The 22,598-nt window shown below is 37.1% G+C and overlaps 1 protein-coding gene across 1 annotated transcript in view; it reads left to right on the forward strand.

Annotated features, from left to right (window-relative positions):
* The window catches only part of UXS1 (UDP-glucuronate decarboxylase 1), a 55,749-nt gene that overhangs the window by 14,724 nt on the left and 18,427 nt on the right, over positions 1-22,598 (forward strand). The window contains exons 3-7 of the mRNA XM_018084213.3: positions 632-680; positions 2,202-2,245; positions 5,918-5,978; positions 10,719-10,899; positions 22,371-22,475. Of these exons, the coding sequence (XP_017939702.1) occupies positions 632-680; positions 2,202-2,245; positions 5,918-5,978; positions 10,719-10,899; positions 22,371-22,475 (440 nt within the window). The remainder of the gene's footprint in view (positions 1-631; positions 681-2,201; positions 2,246-5,917; positions 5,979-10,718; positions 10,900-22,370; positions 22,476-22,598) is intronic.

A 22,598-nucleotide genomic window follows, 5' to 3' on the forward strand; every position in this document is an offset into this window, starting at 1 on the left:
TAGATGCTAAGTGAGACCACACAGATTTGTGCAAGACATTAGCTTCTTAGATGGTACTCTGTTTTCAAAAGTTACCACAACATGCATCATCCTTGACTTCATTTCAAATGACTAACATTTGTGTGAGAAGTCAGTATTGCCCATGAGGTGGTCACTTAAGACACATGTTAGTATTGGGCTTTTTTTCCCTTGTGTTTGAAAAAGTTCAAAGTGAGATCTATTTGTCCTTTTCTCTCTTTGGTTGATACTGTTGTGGCATTAAGGGAAAATGTTTTGTCAGTGTACAGAGACCCTCAAAGAGAGTTTTGGGCATTTGCACAGTAAAGTTACACTCAAAACCAGTGATTAGACGCTTTTCTAAAATGAAGTTAATTTTCTGTATAGAATTAATGTCATTTTTATAGTTACTGTTTTTTCCTGTGGGCTGGTTCAGTTTCTGCCAAACTTGGTGGTAAAGCTAACTGATTTCAGTGGGAATTGAACCACCCACTTTAATTTGTTCTGAGTATGTCTTTGAAATGATACTAACTTGAGATGCTTTGAAGGTGTTGTTTTAACAGCATGGTTAAGGTGCAGTGGAGCAGCTATTGCTTAGGTATGGATTATGGTTTTTTTCTTTTCTTGCCAACAGGACTCTTCAAGAAAATGGGGATCAGAAGGTGGAGAGTAAAATAGAGGAGGTTAGTTTGCTAATACTTGCAATCTGTTTTGTTTTGAGGACTCCATTTCACTGATTTCATGTTGAAGAGGTGCATTTAGTTTTATCTCATTACTCTCCATTCTGCTAAAACCATTCAAAGCATTGGATTTGTGTCTGTACAGTTTTTGAACTGTTCTTTGCTATAGTTGAGTTTCTAACATGGATGCATAACTCTGCTTTGTTTTCCTCAAAACCTTTCTTGAAAGTAATAAATCTGCTGCAGAGACTGTGGTAGAATCCTTCTGAGAACTGTTAAATTTGTTACTGAAACGATATACACATATTCTTTCCTCTGTCACCCTTACAAAATGTGAAGTATATATATCTCATTAGAAACTTGAAGCTGCCCAAAAATGCTTTGCTTTGTTCTTAAATAATGGACACAAATAGCAATGTTTGTGGTTGGGGATGATGTGCAGTACTAATGCTTTAAGCATGAACCCGGTAATTTCTGGAGTAGGCATAGGAAATGGACACACTGGTGGTTCTGAACTTCTGTACCAGTACCTCTGAATTTCAATTTCAACTTCAGTTTGTTGTGAGATATTAAGAATATGTGCAACAATTCTTTCTCCAAATGTTCTAGACTTCTAATAACAATAAAGCAAAGCGTCTAATAGATACAGAAGCCCTTGAGGTCAATACCCCTTACCCTTGTGTGGGTATGAGTGACTGTATTAGTGTAGTCTGGTCTGTCTAATGTCTTGTATTCCAGCAGGTTTATATAACAATTGTTCCTCTGAACGCAATGAGGAGCCCACTGAAATTGTTTAAAATCAGTGGAGAGATTGTGTTCTTAGTTTGTCTTTTCCATGCCTCTCTTCTCTTTTTTCTTTCCTTTTTTTTTTCTTTAATTCTGGTAAGTGTAGCAACAAGCATTGTGAAAATTCCAACTGTTAAAGAATGATGAAATGCTTGAAATTCAATGTGTAGAGCAGAGTTACTGTAAAGTCTGAGAAGTTGAGCATTTCTGGATCTTTTTAAAGCTTGAACCATCAGAATAACTGTTTCAAGAGCTATTTGCTACTCCACAGAGCTAAATATTTAATAAATGTAAATGACAATACCATATTATTTCCTCTTAACATGAATATGCAGTGTATTTCAGTTTATGAAGTTCTTGAATTGTCTAGTTCTAATTAGAAGTATTTGTACAAAACAAATTAATGTTGGTTGTTGATGTGTTGCTACATAGTACCACTTCAAGTGACAACCTTCTGATAGCTTTCAACTTATGTATAGCCCTGGAGAGTGTTTTGTTTTCAGTGGTAAGCTGAGGGATTTCATTTCACACTGTACTAGGTGATTGGATTTTTGGTGGAAAAGGTTCAAGGCTTTTTATGTAAAGGATGCCTTAAGATGCAAGTTTCTTGGAGTGTCTTCAGTAAAGCTCTTCATAGGAGACTGCCATGATTTTTGCTCAAAAGTAACTCCCTGTATGTGTGTTTTGTGATGTGAGTCGAGTTTTATTCAAAGATTAAATGTTTTTCCTTTATTTTAGGCTGTTGCACCTCTAAGGGAGAAAATCAAAGATCTAGAAAAAAGGTATGTCTTCTGCTAAATTTGGGAAGCAATTCAAAGGCACAGTTTCTGTTCTGTAGCTGTCAACTCTGTAGTTGTAGACTTGAGAGAAATGTTTTGTGTATACCCTCAGCATGTTTGAGTTGTTATCATGTGTAAGTGAGGATGGGGCCTTGAATGCTGAAAGATACTCGTGCTTAAGGCATTCAGGCTGATTAATCCCACTAAAGCAAACTGGGAGTGCTGAATTCTTGTAAAGTTCAAATCGTGTGGAGGAATTTACTGTTTGGAGTCCATCTGATGAATGGATTACCATGGTTTAGAAAGTCCAACCAAGGTGTGTGTTAACATGTACTGGTTTCAACTTCAAGAGACTGAAAGTATGTTTAACCTCATTTTTCCTACGCTTGTGATCAGTTACCATGGTTCAGCTAATTACAGTGATTTGCTTGTGAATTGTAGTCTGTGTATGAGCTTTGGATGAGCCTGACTGACTTGCTTCTCTCGGGATTTGTAAGGGAATGTGTTGTCTTGGATTAAACTGGATGATGCAATTGAGAAAAAGCACACAAGCTTTTTGATGAGCTGCAAATATTAAATATGTACTGTAGATCCACAAGTGCATATAATAGACATAGTTGTTAAAAAAATAAAAATCCAAGCCTCATCCATTTCTCCCTTGCTGCTTGTGTTCACCCTGCTAGATCATTTCCTCACTTTTATGCCATCAGAACCATTTGAGTAAACTGGATGGGGAAACCAGGGATTTCAGTGTATATTTGCAAATAACTCCCTCTCTTCACAGTCTAGTTGCCTTTCTGTCAGATCAGTTCTCTGATTTGAGTGTCCTCATGGGCAGATTCTTTTCATCACAAAACAAGGTCTGGAACAGAGGTGGGAATTGTCAGCTCCGATAAGGATATGTTGCCTTGACAGTGATACTGTTTTGCAGGTGGCACTGCTGGTGTCCCAAGCAAACAGCCAGCCAAGAGTGCTGCGTTACTGAGGGCAAATTCTCAACTTGTCCAAGCAGTACCAGTAAGCCCACGAGGTTACATATGGCATACTGGTGGTTGTGTGCTGTTCCCCTTGAAAGGGGGGCAGAAATACCATTGCTCTTGGCCAGAGGTTTACTTGACAGCCCAGAGAGTTTTAGTGTTTAGAGTTTTGTCATTCCAGTGAGCAGTTGCCCCTCCTCCTCCCATCTGTCCTGGGCTGTAAGAAAAATAAAGAGACAAATTTTCAGTTGTTTTTTTACAATGGATTTGAAAGGTTCAGTGACCTGCCACATGCAACTTGTTTCAGTGAGAATACTGATTTGATTGCTCATCTCTTAATGTGCATGGGAACTTCATGATTGAACTAGACATGTATTGGCAACATAAAACAAATTGCAGACTGTGTTACCTGTAGCAGTTGCGTGTGATACTACCATACTAATTATAACTGTTCAGTTGATTTATTTAATCTTTATTGATAACCCAGTCAATCTTCAGCTTCAGTTGCTGTCAATTCAGGTATTTTCTTCTGCCATCCACAGAGGACCTTTGTGGAAACACATTCCTTTTGGCTCTTTTTTTTAAATAATTACTATATTTTTCCAAATGAGCAATGAGTTGTTGAGTGGAACCACTGAGTTAAAACTTCTCCCAGGAGCCATCTAAATGCTCTTTTCTTTTGCGTGTATTGATGAGTCTTGTTTCAGATCTCTAGCAAAGAAGAAAAAGAATCAAAATATTTTTTACCTCTCTGTGAGGCAGTCTGACAGTCTGGGAATTATACTTTCACAAAATGTGGGCTTTTATTGTTGTTGGATTTTTCAAATAATGCATTCATTTGCCTCTGCTGATTAGCTGCATGTGGCTTGTTGCAATTAATAATATTTTAATTTTATGTCTATGTAAAGTGACAGTAAATAACTACTCGCTGTCAGATGCCTGAAGGCTGATCCTGCTTGCAAAGCCGACTTTAGTGTCAATGTTTTCTTACCTCATAAGCTGATAAAACGTGAAAGCAAGCCATAGTCATGTTTTTGAGAAGCAGGAAAAACAAGAATTCCTTAATGCTAGTCTCATGACAAGAGGTTGTTTACCTGAAGCTAAAGCTGGAAAGTTTTTATTAATAGCTTGCACAGCAAAAGCATTGCCATCAAGTCACCAAGGCAAACATTAGGTCAAGATAAACTCAATGTTATTGCCAAAAGATCGTCATTTGGCTGCCAGACTCTATCCCACTGCTTCTGAACTAGTATTGGTGTAATAGAAGGAGCAAAAGTAATTGTGAGGTACCTTTGGCAGCAATATGACTCCGAGCTGGATTAATGTGACCTTAAAATAATGGTCTTAGAAATGGAGAAGACAGACTTGTGCCTTCCATCTAGTTATTTGGCACTTAAACTTTTTTTGACCTCCATAAATCTCTTGTTATTGATGAATTTTCCTTTCTGTCACAGAAAGGAGGAGTTTTACTTTCTGCATTATGCTTATGCACTGCTGTTTTTCATTGCCTCAGCTTCAAGAAATTGTTAATGACCTGTATAGTGGATATAAGGCAAGTGGTAGTAGTTTCTTACTTCAGTCTCCCTGTGTGGCTACCATTGGAAGGTTCCAGCACCATATTTCTCCTATCTAAGAAACAAAACTGAAAACAGCTTTCACAGTGGGATGAAAATTTGACAAAGTACAGAAGCATCTGTGCTTTACCTCTGAAAAATTCTTGTTGAGCCAGTACTGCAGGTTGGAAGCAGAGGAAGTGCTTCAAGATCAGAGGTTTAGGGTCAGTTCAGTCAGCATCTGTTTGTGAGCAGGAGAAAATGTAACTCTTGGTATATATGGCTCCTGTGTGATACATCCAGTTGCATCTCTGTCATGTGGACTTACTGGAGGAGAATGGTAACCATAATTTGATTTCCGTGCAGTGTCACACTGGTACTTAATTAAGAAACACCTGAGCTATTAAAATATTGCCAAGACTATGATGCTAATTACTGAAATAAATAAATAAATAAATAAAAATTCACACCTTCTTTGAGAGGACTTTTGCTGTATGCAAAATATATGCTAGGGAAGGAGAAAAGTGATGTAATTTCACATTCATGAAATTGTCTAAGGTTCTAAGTATCAAGAGCTTGATAGAGCACCTAAGATTTATATGTCACATAATTTTATTTTACAATGGTTTTGTTTTGATTAAGGTCCTCTAAGGAAGGTGCAAAAATTAAGTGACAGTAGCTTGAAGACCATCAAAACAATGGCAGTCTAGATGATTCTGAGAAGCAAATTAGGATTAGTTTTCATACAGAATGAACTCTCTGGTAGAAATTGTTGAAGTATCTTAAGAGATGTTTCTTCAACATTCTGATTGTAAACTTTAAATTGATTGTTGTGAAACTTTAAGGAGATTTAAAACTTTATATTGTAAGTTTCTCATTGAAATTTTAAGAAGTGTTCCAAGTCAATGCTGTAAGTCACAAAACTTGCTTTCTTTTCCAGAACTTTCAAGAAGATTGTTTATCTTTTAGAACTTTTTAAAAAAAATGTCCAATTGCTGTTTGTGTTTTATTGTTTTATTTTCTTGAGATATCATACCTGGCATCGGTTCTTCTCTTAAAAAATAGAAGTCAAGTGATTCATTCTAGAAAATCAGAAGGGCTGAAACTTACTTAGTTTCTCTTCTTTGTTTTGAAATGTTCTGTAGTTTTACCCAGAAATATCCACCAGTGAAATTTTTATCAGAGAAGGATCGTAAAAGAATCCTGGTAAGTTGGTGTTTATTTGGGGGTTGTTTTTGGGAAATACCAAATAATTCTGTGAAATGTAATCTGTCTTGTAGGATTAATTAAAAACATGAAAAGGGATAAAGTAAATTACCTTGTATGTCATATATGTTGCACAGAGTAGTGCTTCACTTACTTTGTGTTATTGTTCATATGCTGCGTGTGAGAACATGAGACTTGGACTCTGTTCTGGAGATTTGATTTGCCAATTAAACTCCTCTGTAACATTGTAAAATTGCATTACCAAAGGATCTTTGTGTGTGTTCCCCAGATGGCTTAAACTTGCAGAGCCTGGGAAACTTTTAGGCACATCTTGACAGAAAGCTTGTGTGACCGAATGGTGCAAAATCTAGACATAAGGCTGGAAAAACAGCTGCTCTGTGGGGAGTGTTCATCTCTCTGATATCTTCTCAGTTGTTTCTGTTATTTTGAAACATCATAAGCATTTGAGGGTAGAAGAGGGTGTGGCAGGTTAAGTCAGGACAAGTAGTAATCCAGGGCATTCTTAAACTCAGTGAATGGTGCTGCAACATCAGCTTTCCAGTTCTGTCTATAAACACTTTTGACATTATCTGTGACCTAAATTTTTCCTTTTTTCTCCTTGTCAACTGGGAAAAAATTTTCCCATGTTTTGAAGACAGAGAAAGTATAGCTACTTGAGATGTGTAAACATAGAGTATGAACTTCTGCCTCTGTTGTAAAAAGCAAAGTCTAGGACAAAACCCTGCTAAAGTACCTAACTTACCTGATGCTTTCAGGTAAGCTTTGAGTTCAAAATTTTGAAGAAAAACACTGAAGATATGCAGATTAAAAAATTGTGATTTTGCTGCATTGTTAGGCAATAATCTTCATTGCTCTTGCAAAATTTCATAAAAAATAAGTGTCATCAAATTATTTGAATTCTGCAATGATGTTCTGTCATTTTTGTGGCAGTCTGAAGGAAGGAGACCTCTAGGCTCTCTGTGCCCTTGTTGAATATGGAAGATATGCTGAGAGAACAGCAGAGAGAGGTTTAAGTCTGAAAATTCCTAAATTGTGTGCCTCATGTGCAAGGGTAATAAAGTAACCTTAATGTCATTTTTTCCGTGTAAGTGAGTAGGTGCTTTCAGGAAAAGTGTCAGTGAAAGCTACTAACAGGCTGTGGAGCTCTTAATGTTCACTTTGCCTTTGCCACTGAAAAATCCTGGATGTTTTGTTGAAATCTGTTATTTCAACAGAGATGGCAAGTAGTTGAAATAGGAGTGTTTTCTGCTGACCTGGAGGTGAACAGCTTTTTGGTTGGGGGGTCTGCATATTTTGTAGAGTTTAAATTTCTAAAGAGAAAACTGGGCAAAAGGAATGGCAAGTTGTTCTGTCGTTTCTTCTCTGTTATGGTCAGGGATTAGTTTGGTGCCAACTTGGATGGGCATTCACAAGCCTCCTGCCCATGTGGGCAGTTCTGTTCTGTTACGAGTTGCTGTCATAATCCTATGAGAAACAAGAATCCATGTTTTGAGTAGCTGAAATCCACATATAAAGGTCACATGTAGACCTTGCATGACACTTCAAAATTTCTCAGGACTTGGAAGCCAAGTGAACTTCAGTAGATAATTTTCTTTGTATTTTGTTGATAGTACATATTTTTCTAGAATCCATCCTAAATTCTGATTTATTCCAGCTCCAGCCTGGAAATACCCACAGCACTGACTTGACTAGACAACAGTTCTAGCAATTATTTTTTTATACACTGCATATGTTTGGAGATGTTTGCTAGTAATGATGGTATTTCAGCTGGGACTAGAGACACTGTCACTTTCATTGAAAAGAGGTCTTCGTCCTGTTGTGTGTGATTTATCCATTTCCTGAGCTCTCTGAAGTGACTGAGCCACAGGCTTTTGTATGCCAGAGAAGCAGTTCCGTTAATATTATGGAAGATAATATTTGTTCAGTCAGTTGGGTGGAGCTTTTTCTGAATTGAATACAGTAAACTGATAAAAGCAGAAAATAAAAAATGAATATGATTTCCATGTAATACATGACATGTTTTGAATCTGACTGCAGACAGAAGAAATGAACTCATGTAACAAATAGTCGAACCTTAGAAGTGGCTCTAGTGGAGATAATTATCAGTAATATTTGTGCCTTTTAGTAAGTGCTGAAGTTACTGAGCATATTTGCACTACTAAGTAATTAAATATTTTTATTAGTTCCTATGAAGCCCCAAGTGCTGGTACTTCAGTTCTGATATGGAGATGATTCATGCACAATATATGATTGTGTAGATTAATATGTCATTGTGATTTGTAGGAAGTCATATTTAGAAATTATGCTGTTATGAGTGATTACAGGAAGGTTATACAAAGAACTTCACTGATAAATAATTTTTTTTAATGTAACCTCAAGTAATGAAAAAAACCCATCATTTACACAGTTGTTTACTTTTCCAGGGGAAATTCAGCTCCTTTTTCAATTATTTCTTTGTCTACTACCTATGGAAGTGATATGTTAATGAAGCTAACTTAGATTTATCATAAAAACTATTTGCAGGTTTAAAGTAATTGGAAACTTCTTTCCAGACAAAATTGGTTTGTGCTTTTTTCTTTTTTCCTTTTTGTTTGTTTGTTTGCTTGCATTTAGCATAGTGCTGTAAGGAGTGCTTGGTTTTGTTGTGGTTTTTTCCAAAAGGGAGATTGGGAAGAAGACACTTTGTTTTACTGCACCAAAGATATAGTGCAAGCATTGAGTTTGCCTTCTCTGCAATCTTGGAAATACAAGTAGCAGCAGGAGATTTCCTTGGGCCTTGGTTGAAGGAGTAGGTTCAGGTCATCTACAGAAAAGTTTTGTCCTCATCACCACAAAAAAACCAAAACCCTTGGAACATTCAGGAAGGCTGCAACATACTTCCAAGACAGGATAAGCTTATGGCAGTAGGTTTTCCATGCATGGCTCGTGTGGTGGCACATGGCAGAGGACTGTTCTGCCTCAGTTACTATTCTTCTTTCCTTGTTCACAGTATTCTGCCAGAAACCTGTTCTTCCATCCTCTCTGTTGCAGCATGGTAGGAATCTTGAGATTCCTTTTTTTCTTTCAAAGAGGGCTTCTCCTAAACACTGTTTCTCCTTCAGGTTTGTCAAGGAACTGAATCACATGTTGAATCTGCTACAAGGAAGCCCTGACAAACTCAGAAGAATACTAAATAGGCCAACTAAATGATTCTTTTATTAGCTGGTACTTACGGTTACTTTGAAACACTGGTCGTCCTGAATTTTTAATAAGAAAAACAAGTGTGAGAATGCAAGAAGTGGACATTCAAGTTTTTACAAAAGAAAACAGATGTAGTTTTTATGGGAGTTTTTTAGGGGTTTTTTCCCTTTTCAGTCTTTGGTAGTTTTCCTTTATCTTTTTTTCTAGTTTAAAAAAAAATCTGCTGATCTGGCTTTTTAAAATAGTGGATCTCAAGGTAGTGGGCAGGATAAATGTTTAGCCTTTGACTAACCCAAAGTGAAAGAACTCCAGGCATCTCTTCCTTCTCCACAAAGTACTTTGTTGTTGTAGCACACCATTAGATTCCTGCTCGACAATTACACCATGTCCTTTTATTGTTTAGTTAGTTGTCGCTGCAGCTGAAGAATGGACATAAACAACTGAATCACTTTCAAAATGTGAATTTGATCAGGCAGTCATATAATAAAGCTGATGCCACACAGAGCTTTACAAGTCCATTTGTTGAGACTGGTGATCTGTCATGTCTTTGTTCCTGAAAACAGATTATGAAATGCAGAGGAAATAATTGCTTCCATAGATAGATCTGTCTGGATGTGTCACACAACTTGCTGTTATACTTACTTGCATTGACTGCTTCAGTACTGAGTTTTGGGGGTTTTTTTGATTGTTTACTGTTGAAGTCTGAGGTGCAAAAGGGGAAAAAATTATGAACTTTCTTGTTTCTTGTACATCTGCAGTGGAACAAGAGTATGAGGTTTTAAATATTTTTTTTCTGCTTGTTTCTTTGCAATAAAACATCAGAAATTTCCAAGACAGGCAAATGCTGCATGTCGGAGCTAATGATATAGAACTTTTTCAGTTGTCAGGGACCTGCAGAAATCATCTAGACCAACTGCCTGACCTCTTCAGTCCAGAATGATGTGAGCTATGAATGCATTAAAACACAAAAGGAATGATTTTGGATTTAGCAGATATTTCAAATGAGATGTCTTCAAAGAATTTCCTTTCTGGGTGAAAACTTGCAGTACTTACTTAGAACACCCAGCATGTCTTCCATTTATACAAGACAAAAGCTAGATTTGACATGTCAGATATTATAAATCTGACACAAAAATAACCTGGCGTTCTGTCATCTCTTTTTTTATGGGAAATGGAATTTGCAGAAAATTCTCCTATTACCTTTTTGTGTCTTTAGGCTTCGCTGTTGCATAAAAGGGCACAATCCAATTTGAAAGAAAAAAGGAAAATAATGTAATCTGAAAAAGAGATTTTGTTGATGTGAATAGGTAGCTGAACTTATAGCCTGACAGTGATGAAACATGTCAAATATGTCTCTTGAAATTTTGAATGCTGTAAATCTTGGAACAAAAAGATGTATGGAAATAGAGTTGTTGTTGGAGTTGTTTTCCCTGGAGTAAACAAAGATCTGAAAGCTACTGTTCTGTCTTCATGTTTGTAGACTTTGTCTAGTGTTTCTGTAAAAAGAAAAAGAAATTTATACCAACTGTCCTAACGCAGATAACTGGAGGAGCAGGGTTTGTGGGTTCTCATCTTACTGACAAACTAATGATGGATGGCCATGAGGTTACAGTTGTGGACAACTTCTTTACGGGCAGGAAAAGAAATGTGGAGCACTGGATTGGTCATGAGAACTTCGAACTGATAAATCACGATGTCGTTGAGCCCCTGTACATTGAAGGTAAGTAGTCTCTGCTTTGGTATTTGCACTTTGTTGTGCTTTACCCTTCTAAGTATGTGTGCCTGTACAGAAATTTAATTTATGCACTAAATTCTGGATTGATCTATGTAATAGCTCTGTGCTTTGTTTATTATTAGTCTATTTTCTGTGACCACTATGGAGTGAGAGGTTCAGAGTGCTTTTGTCTTTGAAATCTGTTCTTCATGAGTGGATGGGAGGAAGGAGATCTTAAAAATTTCCTGATGTGACTGATTTTGTTAGAAGGCAAGATGGCAGTGGGTCAGTCTGTCTGTTCCATTCATTGTCCCATTTCCCTGTGTGCCTGCACAGGCTTACACACACACAGAGTCTGCAGTCCAGATATTTCATTAACTGCATGGTTTAATTCAGGGCTTCAGTTACCCTAGACTTGCGTCCTACAACTGTGTATGGTCAGTTGAGAGGAAGCTAACTTCCCTTAGTTCCCTAAAGTGTCTTCTGTAGAAAACATTGCTCCTGCTTTGGGTACAGGCATTCTACAATCTGTGGAATAGGAAAACAGCAGCACCAAATTTCCCTGGTTTTCAACAGAAAAACAAAAAAACCCACCAATCCTAAACAAGGAAAGAAACAGAAAAACATTCTGCTTCAAAGTAGTAGCTCAACATCTAAACTGTCATAAACCTCAAACTACTATGCCATAGTGTAAGATAGCATTAAGGTAGTTGTATTTGAGATACATGGATTTATAGGCTTCTATGGGAGTATATAGGTATATAATGAATCAATGAAAGGATTACTCAAATTACACTGCAGTTCTGGTGAGTTTGCTCCATCCTTTTAAAACTCTAGCAATAGAGTTGTTCATTATTTAAAACAAAAAAATGAATCTCAGTTGTATTTTTTTATTCCTGCTAAATGTAATGGATGGGATTTCACAAAAAAAATCTCTAGCACTTGCATCTCTTGTGTAATAGCTCGTGATGAATTCCTGACAGCACTACTGGAACAGTCCTGCATAAACACATGCTCCTGCTCTGTTTTGACAATGCACTGGTTTAGTTACTCCTGTTATTTTACTTCAAACCTTTGCTTCTACAGACAGGATAATGGGACAAGGATCTTATAAATTGACTCCAGGTGCTGGTAGCTTATACTTCAGCCACTTCAGTTTGTCAGCTTTCCTAACCTTTCACCTGCATTACCTTATTTCTGACTGATAGCACCTGAAACCTTTTCAGAGAATTATCATCATTGCTAATACTGTTGCCCAATGAACTAGGCACTAATGAATGGGAATTCTGAAATCCTTCAGCTGCCTTTCCATCTTCTGTGTAATTAAGACACCAATTCCCCAATTTGTGCTAACAACAAATTATAGCATGTTATTCAGTGAGTAGTTTATTGCATATCTTCTCATCCTCCAACAGTGTAAATTGAAGCTGGCATGGCTATATGTTAAAATAAAATTAACTTTCATACACTGGTATAAGAACATGATAAAATTTGATTTCATTGTAGAGTTTAGAGTCCAGTTTAGAGGCAGTGCGGGATAGTTCTTGCAACAGATTAACAAGTTTGCATACAGATAAGATACTTCCTGTCTTAGTCCCATTTTCTCCTTTTTACTTGTCAATATAAGTTGCAATGACTGTGAACTCATGATAAAAAGTTGGTTTGTATCTAGAGAATTTCTGCGTATTTGCTGTCCTGTTTAAGCCAGGTCATATCAGGTTTTTCGACAGTTGAATTCCAGAGAGAGTAATCAGTGTTTTATTTCTGATAGAGACCTCATTTCTGGTCTAGAAAGAACAGTGATTTGACTTTTGATTTGGAAAAGTGAATTTAGTCTCGAGATGCATAGCTTTGAGCTTCACAGTGGTGCCTACGCACAGTCTGCTTTGGCTGCGTCATTGTCTTTGATCCATGGCATGAAGTGGCACTCATTCTTGAATCCTGGTCTAGATTGGGCAGAGACAATAATAGATCACCTAAACACACATTTTATTTCTTAGGCCTGTGATAACTCTGGTTAACTGTAATGCTGAATGTCTTTCTCCTCCTCTACTAGGATTTCCTTTGCTTTAGCATTTGGTAATGTCAGTGGAAAAGGCACAAGAACATAGCTTTCACTTGGGCTTTTTCAAGCAGAAGGACAAGGGCCCTGAATTCTTTAATGGAATGAAAGTAGTTTAGGAATCTTGAAAGATGGAAAATAGTAAAAAAAATAAATTCTAAAATAGTTATATTAACCCTTTTTTTTCCTATTTTAGTTGAATTCTGCATTTTTAAAATACTTAAGGTTTTTATTCTCATTTCAGCCTTATGCTTGTATAGAGGTTTAATACACTAATAAATGGATTTTTTTGATACAGAAAGACAGTTTTTTTTCTGAAGAGTGGTCTGTAAAGAAAAGAATCTCTTTTTACTCTTCTTTTCTATTATCAGAAAAAAAAAGCAGAAATCCACCTTTACTTATATTCTGCCTCATTCTCTACATTGTTTCAGATTGCATTCTCCCTGAGATAGTTACTTGTGAGCACTGTGGCACATGGTAGTACTAACTGTAGTGTAAAGACATACAGATATTATTTGGAGAACAAATGAGAATGGATGCTTGATCTGGTGTTACTGTGATCCACTCCACTTCAGGGTAATAAATTGCATTAAAAATGCTAAAGGAAATTTTAGATTAAATAAACGTAGGTCATAAGTAATGTACTTGGTTTACACAGTGGCTTCAGAATTAGTTCTGTCTTGTTTATACCCACCTTTGCATTAGAGTTGACTGTGTATTTGTAGAAAAAATTAGGTTTTGTTTTTATATAATTTTAAGCCCCTGAAGTCTGTATTTTTAGTGTGAAATAGTTATACTTAAGTACATGTATAAACAAAAAAAAACCAAACCAAAACAAAAAAACCAAACAAACAAAAGAGAAAACTGCCATGCAATCTCCCAAAGAACAACTTCAACCCCAAAAGCACATACATGCTTCCACCCTGGGAAAAAAAGCAACCAATCAACCAAAAAACCTTAAAAAAAACCCCCACACCATACACCCCTCAAAACTCCCCAAAACACACACAGACAAAAATATAAGCCACTTCCAAGGTGATGTAGTAAGATGGTAGTCATTCTACAAGTTGGATTTCTAAAAAGCAAGTAATGTCTCTCAATTTTCAGTCTTGAGGCCTGGTTATCAAATGCCGTTAGGCACACACACCTTTTCTGCAGTAGCTCCAGCAGTTGAATAAATGTGAAAGAAAACCTCAGACAGATATGCATAGCCTATATCCTTCTCCCCCTGGTGTTTCTTCTTCTTACTTCTTCAGCCACCTTTGGAAGCCTTAAAACAATATTCTGTAAGGTGATAGATGCCTATTCCCTTTAAAACTCTCCCACCTGAAAAATGTCCTCAGCTGAACTATTTCACAGTTCACATAAACACACTAAGGCCTTGGGTTTCTTTTTGGTTGTTTATGGAGTTTTTTGTTTATTGGTTTGGTTTTGCCACACCTTTCACAAATTTGAAACAAACATGGGCCTAAAAATGCCACAGCTTTCCAGTCAACAGTGAAAACCCTTAGAATCACAGAACCATCAAAGTTGAAAGAGAACTTTAAGATCATTCAGTCCAACTGTCAACCCAGCACTACCACTGTAACTCCTAAGCCACTAAACTATATCACCCAGCACCAGATCCAGATGCCTCTTAAACACCTCCAGGGATGGTGACTCAGCCACCCCTCCAGGCAATCTATTCCAGTGCCTGACACAGTAACAATGAAAAATTCTTTTGTAGTATCTACTCTGAAGCTTCCTTGTCTCAGCTTAAGGCCATTTCCTCTAGTCCTCTCACTGCAGGCATGCAAGGACAGACTGTCCCCCACCTAACTACAACCTCCTTTCAGATAATTGTGGAGAGTGATGAGGTCACCCCTGAGCCTCTTCATCTTGAGACTAAACAAACCCAGCTCCCTTGTAAGACATGTTTTCTAGACACTTTATGAGCCTTGTTGCTTTTCTTTGGACATGCTCCAGCACCTCAATGTCCTTTTTAAAGTGAGGGGCCCAGAACTGAATGCAGTACTTGAGGTGTAGCCTCACCAGTGCCAAGTACAGGGTAACAATCACTTCCCTCATCTGTTCTTGATAGAGGCCAGGATGCTGTTGGTCCTCCTTGGTGCACTGTTGGCTCCTATTGAGCCAGCTGTCAAACAGCACCCCAAAGTCCCTTTTTGTTGAACAGCTCTTAAGCCACTCCTCAAGTCTGCATGGGGTTGCTGTGACCCAAGTGCAGGACCCAGCACTTCACTTTATTGAACCTTATGCAGTTGTCCTGCCCAGGTCTCTCTGCAGAGCCTTCCTACCCTCGAGCTGATCAACACTCCCGCCCAGCTTAGTGTCATCTGCATATTTACTGAAGGTGCACTTAATCCCCACATCAGTTGACTCAGTTGAACTGATTTCATTTCACTAATCACAGACATTTTGAAAAATATTGGGATAATACTTCTAAAATTGCAGTCTGTGGCAGCTGAAAGCAAAACAGGTTATTTCTTTTTTGGGCAGAGTAGTGAAGAGTAGTTCCATTCTGATGTTCAAAGACTTGTTACAACAAATGCATGTACACTGCCTAACTGACAGAAAAGTGAAATGACAGAGAAGAAAAGTGTGTGTAAGTGGTGGATAAGGATGAACTGTTTTATCACTTGTGTCCTGAAATTAACTCATCTTCAATTATTTGCATTAAATAAAACTGTTTGGTTTTGATCTTGGTTTCTTGTTTTGTTTTAATTCTTCATGCCAGCTGTCTGATTTCTGGAAAAACAGTTCTTAAATGTTGGCTCTAATTTCAGGGACTGTTGTGAATGCAAAGGTAGTTTTGGCTTATCTGTCTTTCACTGAAAAGCTTCCAAAATGATAGAACAAAAACACATTTTGTAAGTTGAGAGAAGTGCTGTAAGTATGTGGCATATATAGTTATGAGGAGATGGACTTTCAGAGTTTTCAGGTGTTGCAGTTGTTAGTTACAGGCATAGGTAAGTAAAATAACTTTATAGAACTTTATTACATCATTTGCTTGACTGGGACTACAAAAAGCTTTTAGTTTTCAGTACTTTGCTAGCTTGTGGGTCTGAGTTGACTTTAAGGCTAAAACCAACAGTCTCACAAAATTGATCAAAAAATAGTCTATAGCTTCCTGAAGTCAGGATGATAACATTTTACTAAACAATGTTCTCAGTATCTTCAAGGCATCTCACAGGTAACTTAAAGCATACAAATAGAGGCACAGGGAGTGTCTTCAATACATTCCTTTTTCTTTTTTCTTCTGAACTTCCGGATTTTTCCCTTCCTAGACTTTGTTCCCTCTGACAGATACTTAATACATTTAACTTAGTGGTTTTAGGTTGTTCAGTTAGGGAATGTTACGGCAAGGCAGAGGACATATGCTGCTTAATTTTGTTTGTCCAGAGCTGAGTGCACTGGTGCCTCAGTCTCTGGAGTGAAACTCTCCAAAACTCCTCCACTATGAGCAATATGGTAAACCTTTATGAAGTTATTCTAGTTTGTCTGAAGTTACAGACAGCATTTTTGACATCAGGGAAATTATTTTTACTTGCAGTCTTTTTTAGTTCGGGGCAATAGAAATGTCTCGCTTCACTGTGTCAGTGTCTCTGGCCTGACCTACAGTAATGGAATTGGCATAGCTCTTTTTATGTTCAAGCTGTAGAAACTTGTTTGTGCACTTCTGATCAAAGCTTTTCTGCTTAGTACTTCCTGACTAGCAAATACAGTGATGGATGCAGGTGCTTAGTGGACTTAGTGACCTGTTTAGTCCTTTCTGGGACTATGACACGTGTTGAAGGCAGAAATTGAAGATGGTCATTTCCTAGCATAGGAAAGGTGGTAGGTTCCCCCCTTACTAATCACTTAGGAAACACAGAGAACACATGCATTATTATGGCTAGAAAATAAAGAAAGATGATATGAAGGAAGGTAGTTTAATTGCAGTATTTTGTAGAAGTGAGTGCTTATATTGATTGTTCTTGTTTAGCATTAAGGAAAACACAAGACTGAACATTCATGTCCAGATTTAGGTATTGCAGATTCCATGTATGCTAAATTTTAGGGATTTTTTTTTAGCTTTTCTCCTAGAAAAGGGCATAATTGACAAGTGTTAGTTGCTATTTATTTTCCAATATGTTACTTAAACTTTATATTGAGCATAGATTTCTATATTTGCCACTGTGTATCGGGCTTGAATGTTTATGCCATCTTCTGTGTCTGTGCTATTTTGAAATGAATTTAATTTTTTGCCTTTTTTCCAGCAAAATTATAACAAATTTATTTAATCTTTCTTTATTACTAGTCTACCATTCTGTGCTTGGTAAACTACTTGCTACTGTGTTCCAGTGGTTTAGAGTGTTCTAATGCCCAATATGAGTTACATACAAAACTTTCAGAATTTTATTGTTACCATTTGTTCTTGTTTTATGGTCCTTACTTACCTATGTAAAGCTTTGCATGACCATTCACACAATTATTTTCAAATAATGCACTGATTTATTTGCAAAGCTAGCTCAAGGCTTCTTGGTGGGCAGAATTAAATGCTGTAAAACTTTTTTTCTTTACCTTATGTAATAAGGAAGAGATGTGGAGGTCAATAACTAGATGCATTTCTTTCTGTCCTCCAGTAGCTACTGTCCCAGGCACCCAAACAGTTAAGCCTGTGAAAAGCTGTAGCTAGGATAGCTTTCCACAGTTATGACTGGAACAGAGTTAAGTTTCCTGCTATCTTAAATAACTGTCAGCTTTGTACTAGAGCACACGAGGTTGTCAGCCAAGCTAGCCAAGCTAGGTAGGCTGACTTCTGAGACAAAAAAATAGTAGATATTTTTTAGACCTGACAGTTCATAGAGAGAAGGTGGAAGGAGAAATAATTGTTCTTGTCTCAACATCGTCAGTTTGATGGATCAAATGTGACAAGTTTGCAGAAGAAATTTGTCTTTTCACCCTGCTGAAATGTCCAGCATTCTCTAAATGTTTTGGAAAAACAGTGATGTTTTCCATTGGTCCAAAGCTTGATGTACTAAAGATTCCTTAATGGGCAAGAGGGAAAGTCCTGGAGCTGCTTGTCTGCCTGTCCCTTTGATCTAGAAGATGGCCATCTGACACTTGACAAATGCCCCATCTTCCATCTCTCTGCTGGTTCTGCTTTTGCTGAACCTTTTCAGCACAGGGTTCTATTTTTGCCTTTGTGCATATGGGAAAAGTACATTGAGGCAAACCATACTGAGACAGCCAAGACTGTACTTCTGGCAAGGAAAACCTGGGTTTTCCCCCAGCTCCTTCTCTTTATTTCATTTAAAGCAATCGTTAGCTGGGAAACAAGGAGAAATGAAGGACTAAAGGGATAAGAGTGTTTTCACTTTTCTTTCTTTTTTTTTCAACACTGTTCATTACACTTGATTTTTTGTTTAAAAATAAATAAATAAACGTGAAGATTATAAGAAACTTTTGGGGCTTTGTATTTATATGCATTTGTTTCTAGCTAACAGTTATATGACCACTTATATGATCACAGGCCTAGCTGTATCCTTGTGTGGCAAAAAGGAAGGTAGCTTTTCACCCTGTTTATCTGAATTGTCACATGCCATTAAAGGAACCCCTCTTATAGGAGCTGCTGATTGTCAAAAATTCAGCAGGTATTTGAAAAAAAAACAAAAATTAGGTGGATGGAGAGGGAGGCAGGAAAGAGTTCACTACTGCTTCAACAGACTAGGATTGGGCAGTAAATTACTGACAGACCAAAATGCTTTTGAAGTGATATTTTCACTTTGCAAAAATTTCACCACAGCTTGCTGAAAACTAGATTTAGAAGAGGTTATGATTGAATAGGTAGGTAGAAACAGCATAAAAGTCAGGTCAGAGTTCAACTCTGAGTTGACTGTAGTGACTTCAACTATCGCTTTGTTCATTTTTCTGAGCCACCGTTCTCGAATTACCTGCTGTCTGCGAACAGCGTTCAGTGGCTTCACTAAGTATTCCTTTTTCCAGCTTCCAGTCTACCCTTTTCTTTGCTTTCATGACAGTACCATGGTGTGGGAGGGGGATACTTATATTCAGAGGCATAACTTGAGTCAGTCAAGTTATTCATATTCAGGGCTTATCTGTAGGAGGCATGTCAAACTTTAACTGACCAACTAAACTTTACCCCGTGCTACATTTTTGCTTTATTTCCCCAGCACAAAAATTGATTACAATTTTATTCACTGCTTAAGCTTACAATATCAATAGTGAACCAAAGCAAGGAATAATTATTCCATGTCATTCTTCACCATGCAGAGCAATTAATTAGCTTCAAGTTGCAGACAGAAATCCTAAAAGTTTCAGTTGCATTGGTAATGCAGGCAGGGCTTGGAATCAAGCCTGAGCTGAGAGCTTGCTTCCTCCAAGTCTCGCTGCATCAGGCAGTCTTTGGATGCTATTTATGTTGTTATTATAGGTACCTTGTGTGGCAAGTTTTCTCTTGATGCCGTACCAAAGTTGATAGTGGTTGGAAATACTGTTTTCTGTTAATTCAATAACAAATAGCAGAAGATTTGCTGCATGAAATTGTACTTCTCTGCACCTTTTTATGTGAGAATAAATCCTCACCAATGTTACACAGCTGCCAAAACTGTATCTCTCTAGCTTTCTGGGCTGTTTTGACATCTTTTAGGCAGCTGTTCATCTCTGCTCTAGAGGTAAACACCTGTAGACCAAAGACAGCACAGCAGCATATAAGAGATAGATACATTTTGTGGCATCTACTCGAGCATACTGACAAATACTATTATTCTGTCATGACAGTAAAACTTGCAGTGAGAGTCATGCAGATTACCTTAGAAACTCATCCTGTATTTATGCTGGTAGTTAATTGTTCTCTGGGGTGAGGTTTGACTTGAAATAATTTCTCCTTGTTTTGGTCACTCTTGATATTGTAAACTTAACCAGTGAATAAAATTTAATCATAATTTGTTTTGCCAGATTTCTGATGTGATGCCAATAATGCAGGGCTGCAGCATTGGGTAAACTTTGACATGCTTGCTACAGATAAGCTAGTATGCACTTATCTGAGCTATGTTACATAGAAGGCAGCAACTGAGCTTGCCCGGGAGGCTGAGACACAGCAGTTAACCTAGAAAAACTTGACATTATGTGCAAGCACACTTCATTAAGGATTCAGAAAGAAAGTAGGTTAAATATTTTACCATGCCAATTTAGCCAGTATTTTTAAAGCATTACTATCAGAACATGTGCTTATCTTACAAAGGATGTTATGTTTTAATATGAAGGAGGTTTGTGTTTTGAAGACTTTTAACTAATTTTAATTCTTTTATTGCTTAATAGACTATTGAAAACTGTGCCTTTCACATAGATAAATCAAGCCACTTATATATGCTGTTGCTGTAATTCTGTGCTTTGTTTTATATTAGAGAGAGAGATCAGAAAGCAAAGGATTGTGTGTTTACTTTGTCAAATGAAATTTGAGAATCAGGAAGGAAGGGAAGTCTTCAACAGGAAGTACATTTCTCTAACATTTCAGTGTTCTCAGTTGTGAGCAGGGATAACTTTGTATTTGATTTTTTATTTTTTCATATAGTGATAGGACGAGGGGTAATGGCTTTAAACTGAGAGAAGGTAGGTTTAGGTTAGAGATAGGGAAGGAATTCTTTACTGTGAGGGTAGTGAGGCACTGGAACAGGTTGCCCAGAGAAGTTGTGGGAATCCCATCCCTGGAAGAGTTCAAGCCAGGCTGGATGGAACTCTGAGCAACCTGGTCTAGTGCAAAGTGTCCCTGCCCATGGCAGGGGAGTTGGAACTAGATGATCTTTAAGGTCTCTTTCAACCCAAACCATTCTGGGGTTTTTTTCCTACTAGATGTAACTCATATACAGCTTGTGTTGTGTAAGCAAGTATAGTTATATTTAAATGGAGAAAAAGAAAAAAAATGTTCATTTGAAAGTCAAGGATGCTTCTACCCTGTTTTTAGTAGTAAAATTCATTTAAAACTGGAGAAAAACATTCATTGTGTCACAGATACTGTGAAAGTTAAACCCAACAGAGGGATGAGAGAAATCAATATGTGGTCAAAATACAGCTTTATTTTTTAATGTTGTGATTTGCTACTGCTCGTTAATAATAAAACACCTAAGGAAATAATTAAAAGGAAAAAACATTTGTTTGACCAATGGTGTTCTGTTCTAGGGCAAGACAGCCTTATGCCATGCAGTATTTTCTTCTGTCAGAATAGCACCTGGCCTTGACTTTTCTGGGTTCTGTCAGGTTACAGTGCTGAGTCTTCTTAAAAAAAAACCTCACTACTTTTCTTTTGAAATACAAAGAAGGAATTATTTTCTCTCTCTTTTGTCCTGCCATTCTAATTCATCACCTTTTGATTGCTTTTCTTGGTTGACCTTGGTGTAGGGAATTTGTTTTTCTTAAACATCACTATCTCTCATTTGATCTTATGCGTAATTTTTTTTCTTTGCATTCACTTATCCATAGCTGTTTTTTCACATAGTTCTGGCTGGCTGTTATTCATGTTACATAGAGGACAGAAAGACATTTACATATTTACAACAGTCGTGTTATGAACAGATTGCAGGTTGAGCTTTTGAATGTTGAATACTGTGAAAATTTTCGCTGCTTTGTTTTCATTATAGTTGAACAAAAAATCCTTGTTTCCCTGTAGTGTCTTCAACCTTTGCATTCCTATCTCAGACAATGAATTTTGACTTGTGTAGGTTAATTATATTTCATAACAGGGAGTGGAGGGGCACTGAAATCTCTGTGTTGGCTTCTGGTTTGTGTGTGTGTTTTCTTAATTAAAGCTAAAATGCTGTATTATCCAAAGCATAGCATAGAACATAGGTCATCATCATAGGGAAAAAAGGACAAAAGTTACATGCCTGTTTCTTGCCATATATATTTAATATATAAATATGATACAAACCCCATTAATATTTCATTGACAAATGGTTTAGGAATAAAAATACAATATTTATTTTTCCAAATGGTTCCTCATGGTATTACAAAAATATTTCTACCATTTTTTGCATCAAATTCCATTCTCAAGCTTGTAGTCACTTAAAAACTTGAGGGTAACAGATTGTTGCAAATAGTTTTGCAACTTCTAAACATTTCTGACATACTCATAAGTAAAGTTTTTACAAGTGGAAAGTGTGAACACCAACACAGTCATTTGTATCTTGTCAGCAGTGTTGAGATATATATTATGCTTTAGGTTCTGTTTTACTAAAAATTAAGTCTTTCTAATGGTTGCAACAGGTTTCTATACATATTATCTGTAGGTAGCAATACAGGAAGTGTTGAGTTCCTGTGCTAGGAAATGCAGAGGATTAATTGTTTCTTGACTCTAATGCTATCTCCTTTAATATGTTAATGGGAAAATAATAATGCTCCCCCCTCCATTTTTCTCTAGTGGACCAGATCTATCATCTAGCATCTCCTGCTTCTCCTCCAAATTACATGTATAATCCTATAAAAACATTAAAGACCAACACTATTGGGACATTAAACATGCTGGGTAAGTGGAATTTTTTTTCTTACTTAAGTTGATTAGAATAATATAACCTGGACAGAGTTGCTGGGGAGAGGGGAGGATGGAGCAGATAAGTTGTACATTTTAAAAAGTTGTTTCTTTAAGAAA

The sequence above is a fragment of the Manacus vitellinus genome, unplaced genomic scaffold, assembly GCF_001715985.3.
Source record: "Manacus vitellinus isolate BGI_N305 unplaced genomic scaffold, ASM171598v3 scaffold_7_pilon, whole genome shotgun sequence".
NCBI classification, from domain to species: domain Eukaryota; kingdom Metazoa; phylum Chordata; class Aves; order Passeriformes; family Pipridae; genus Manacus; species Manacus vitellinus.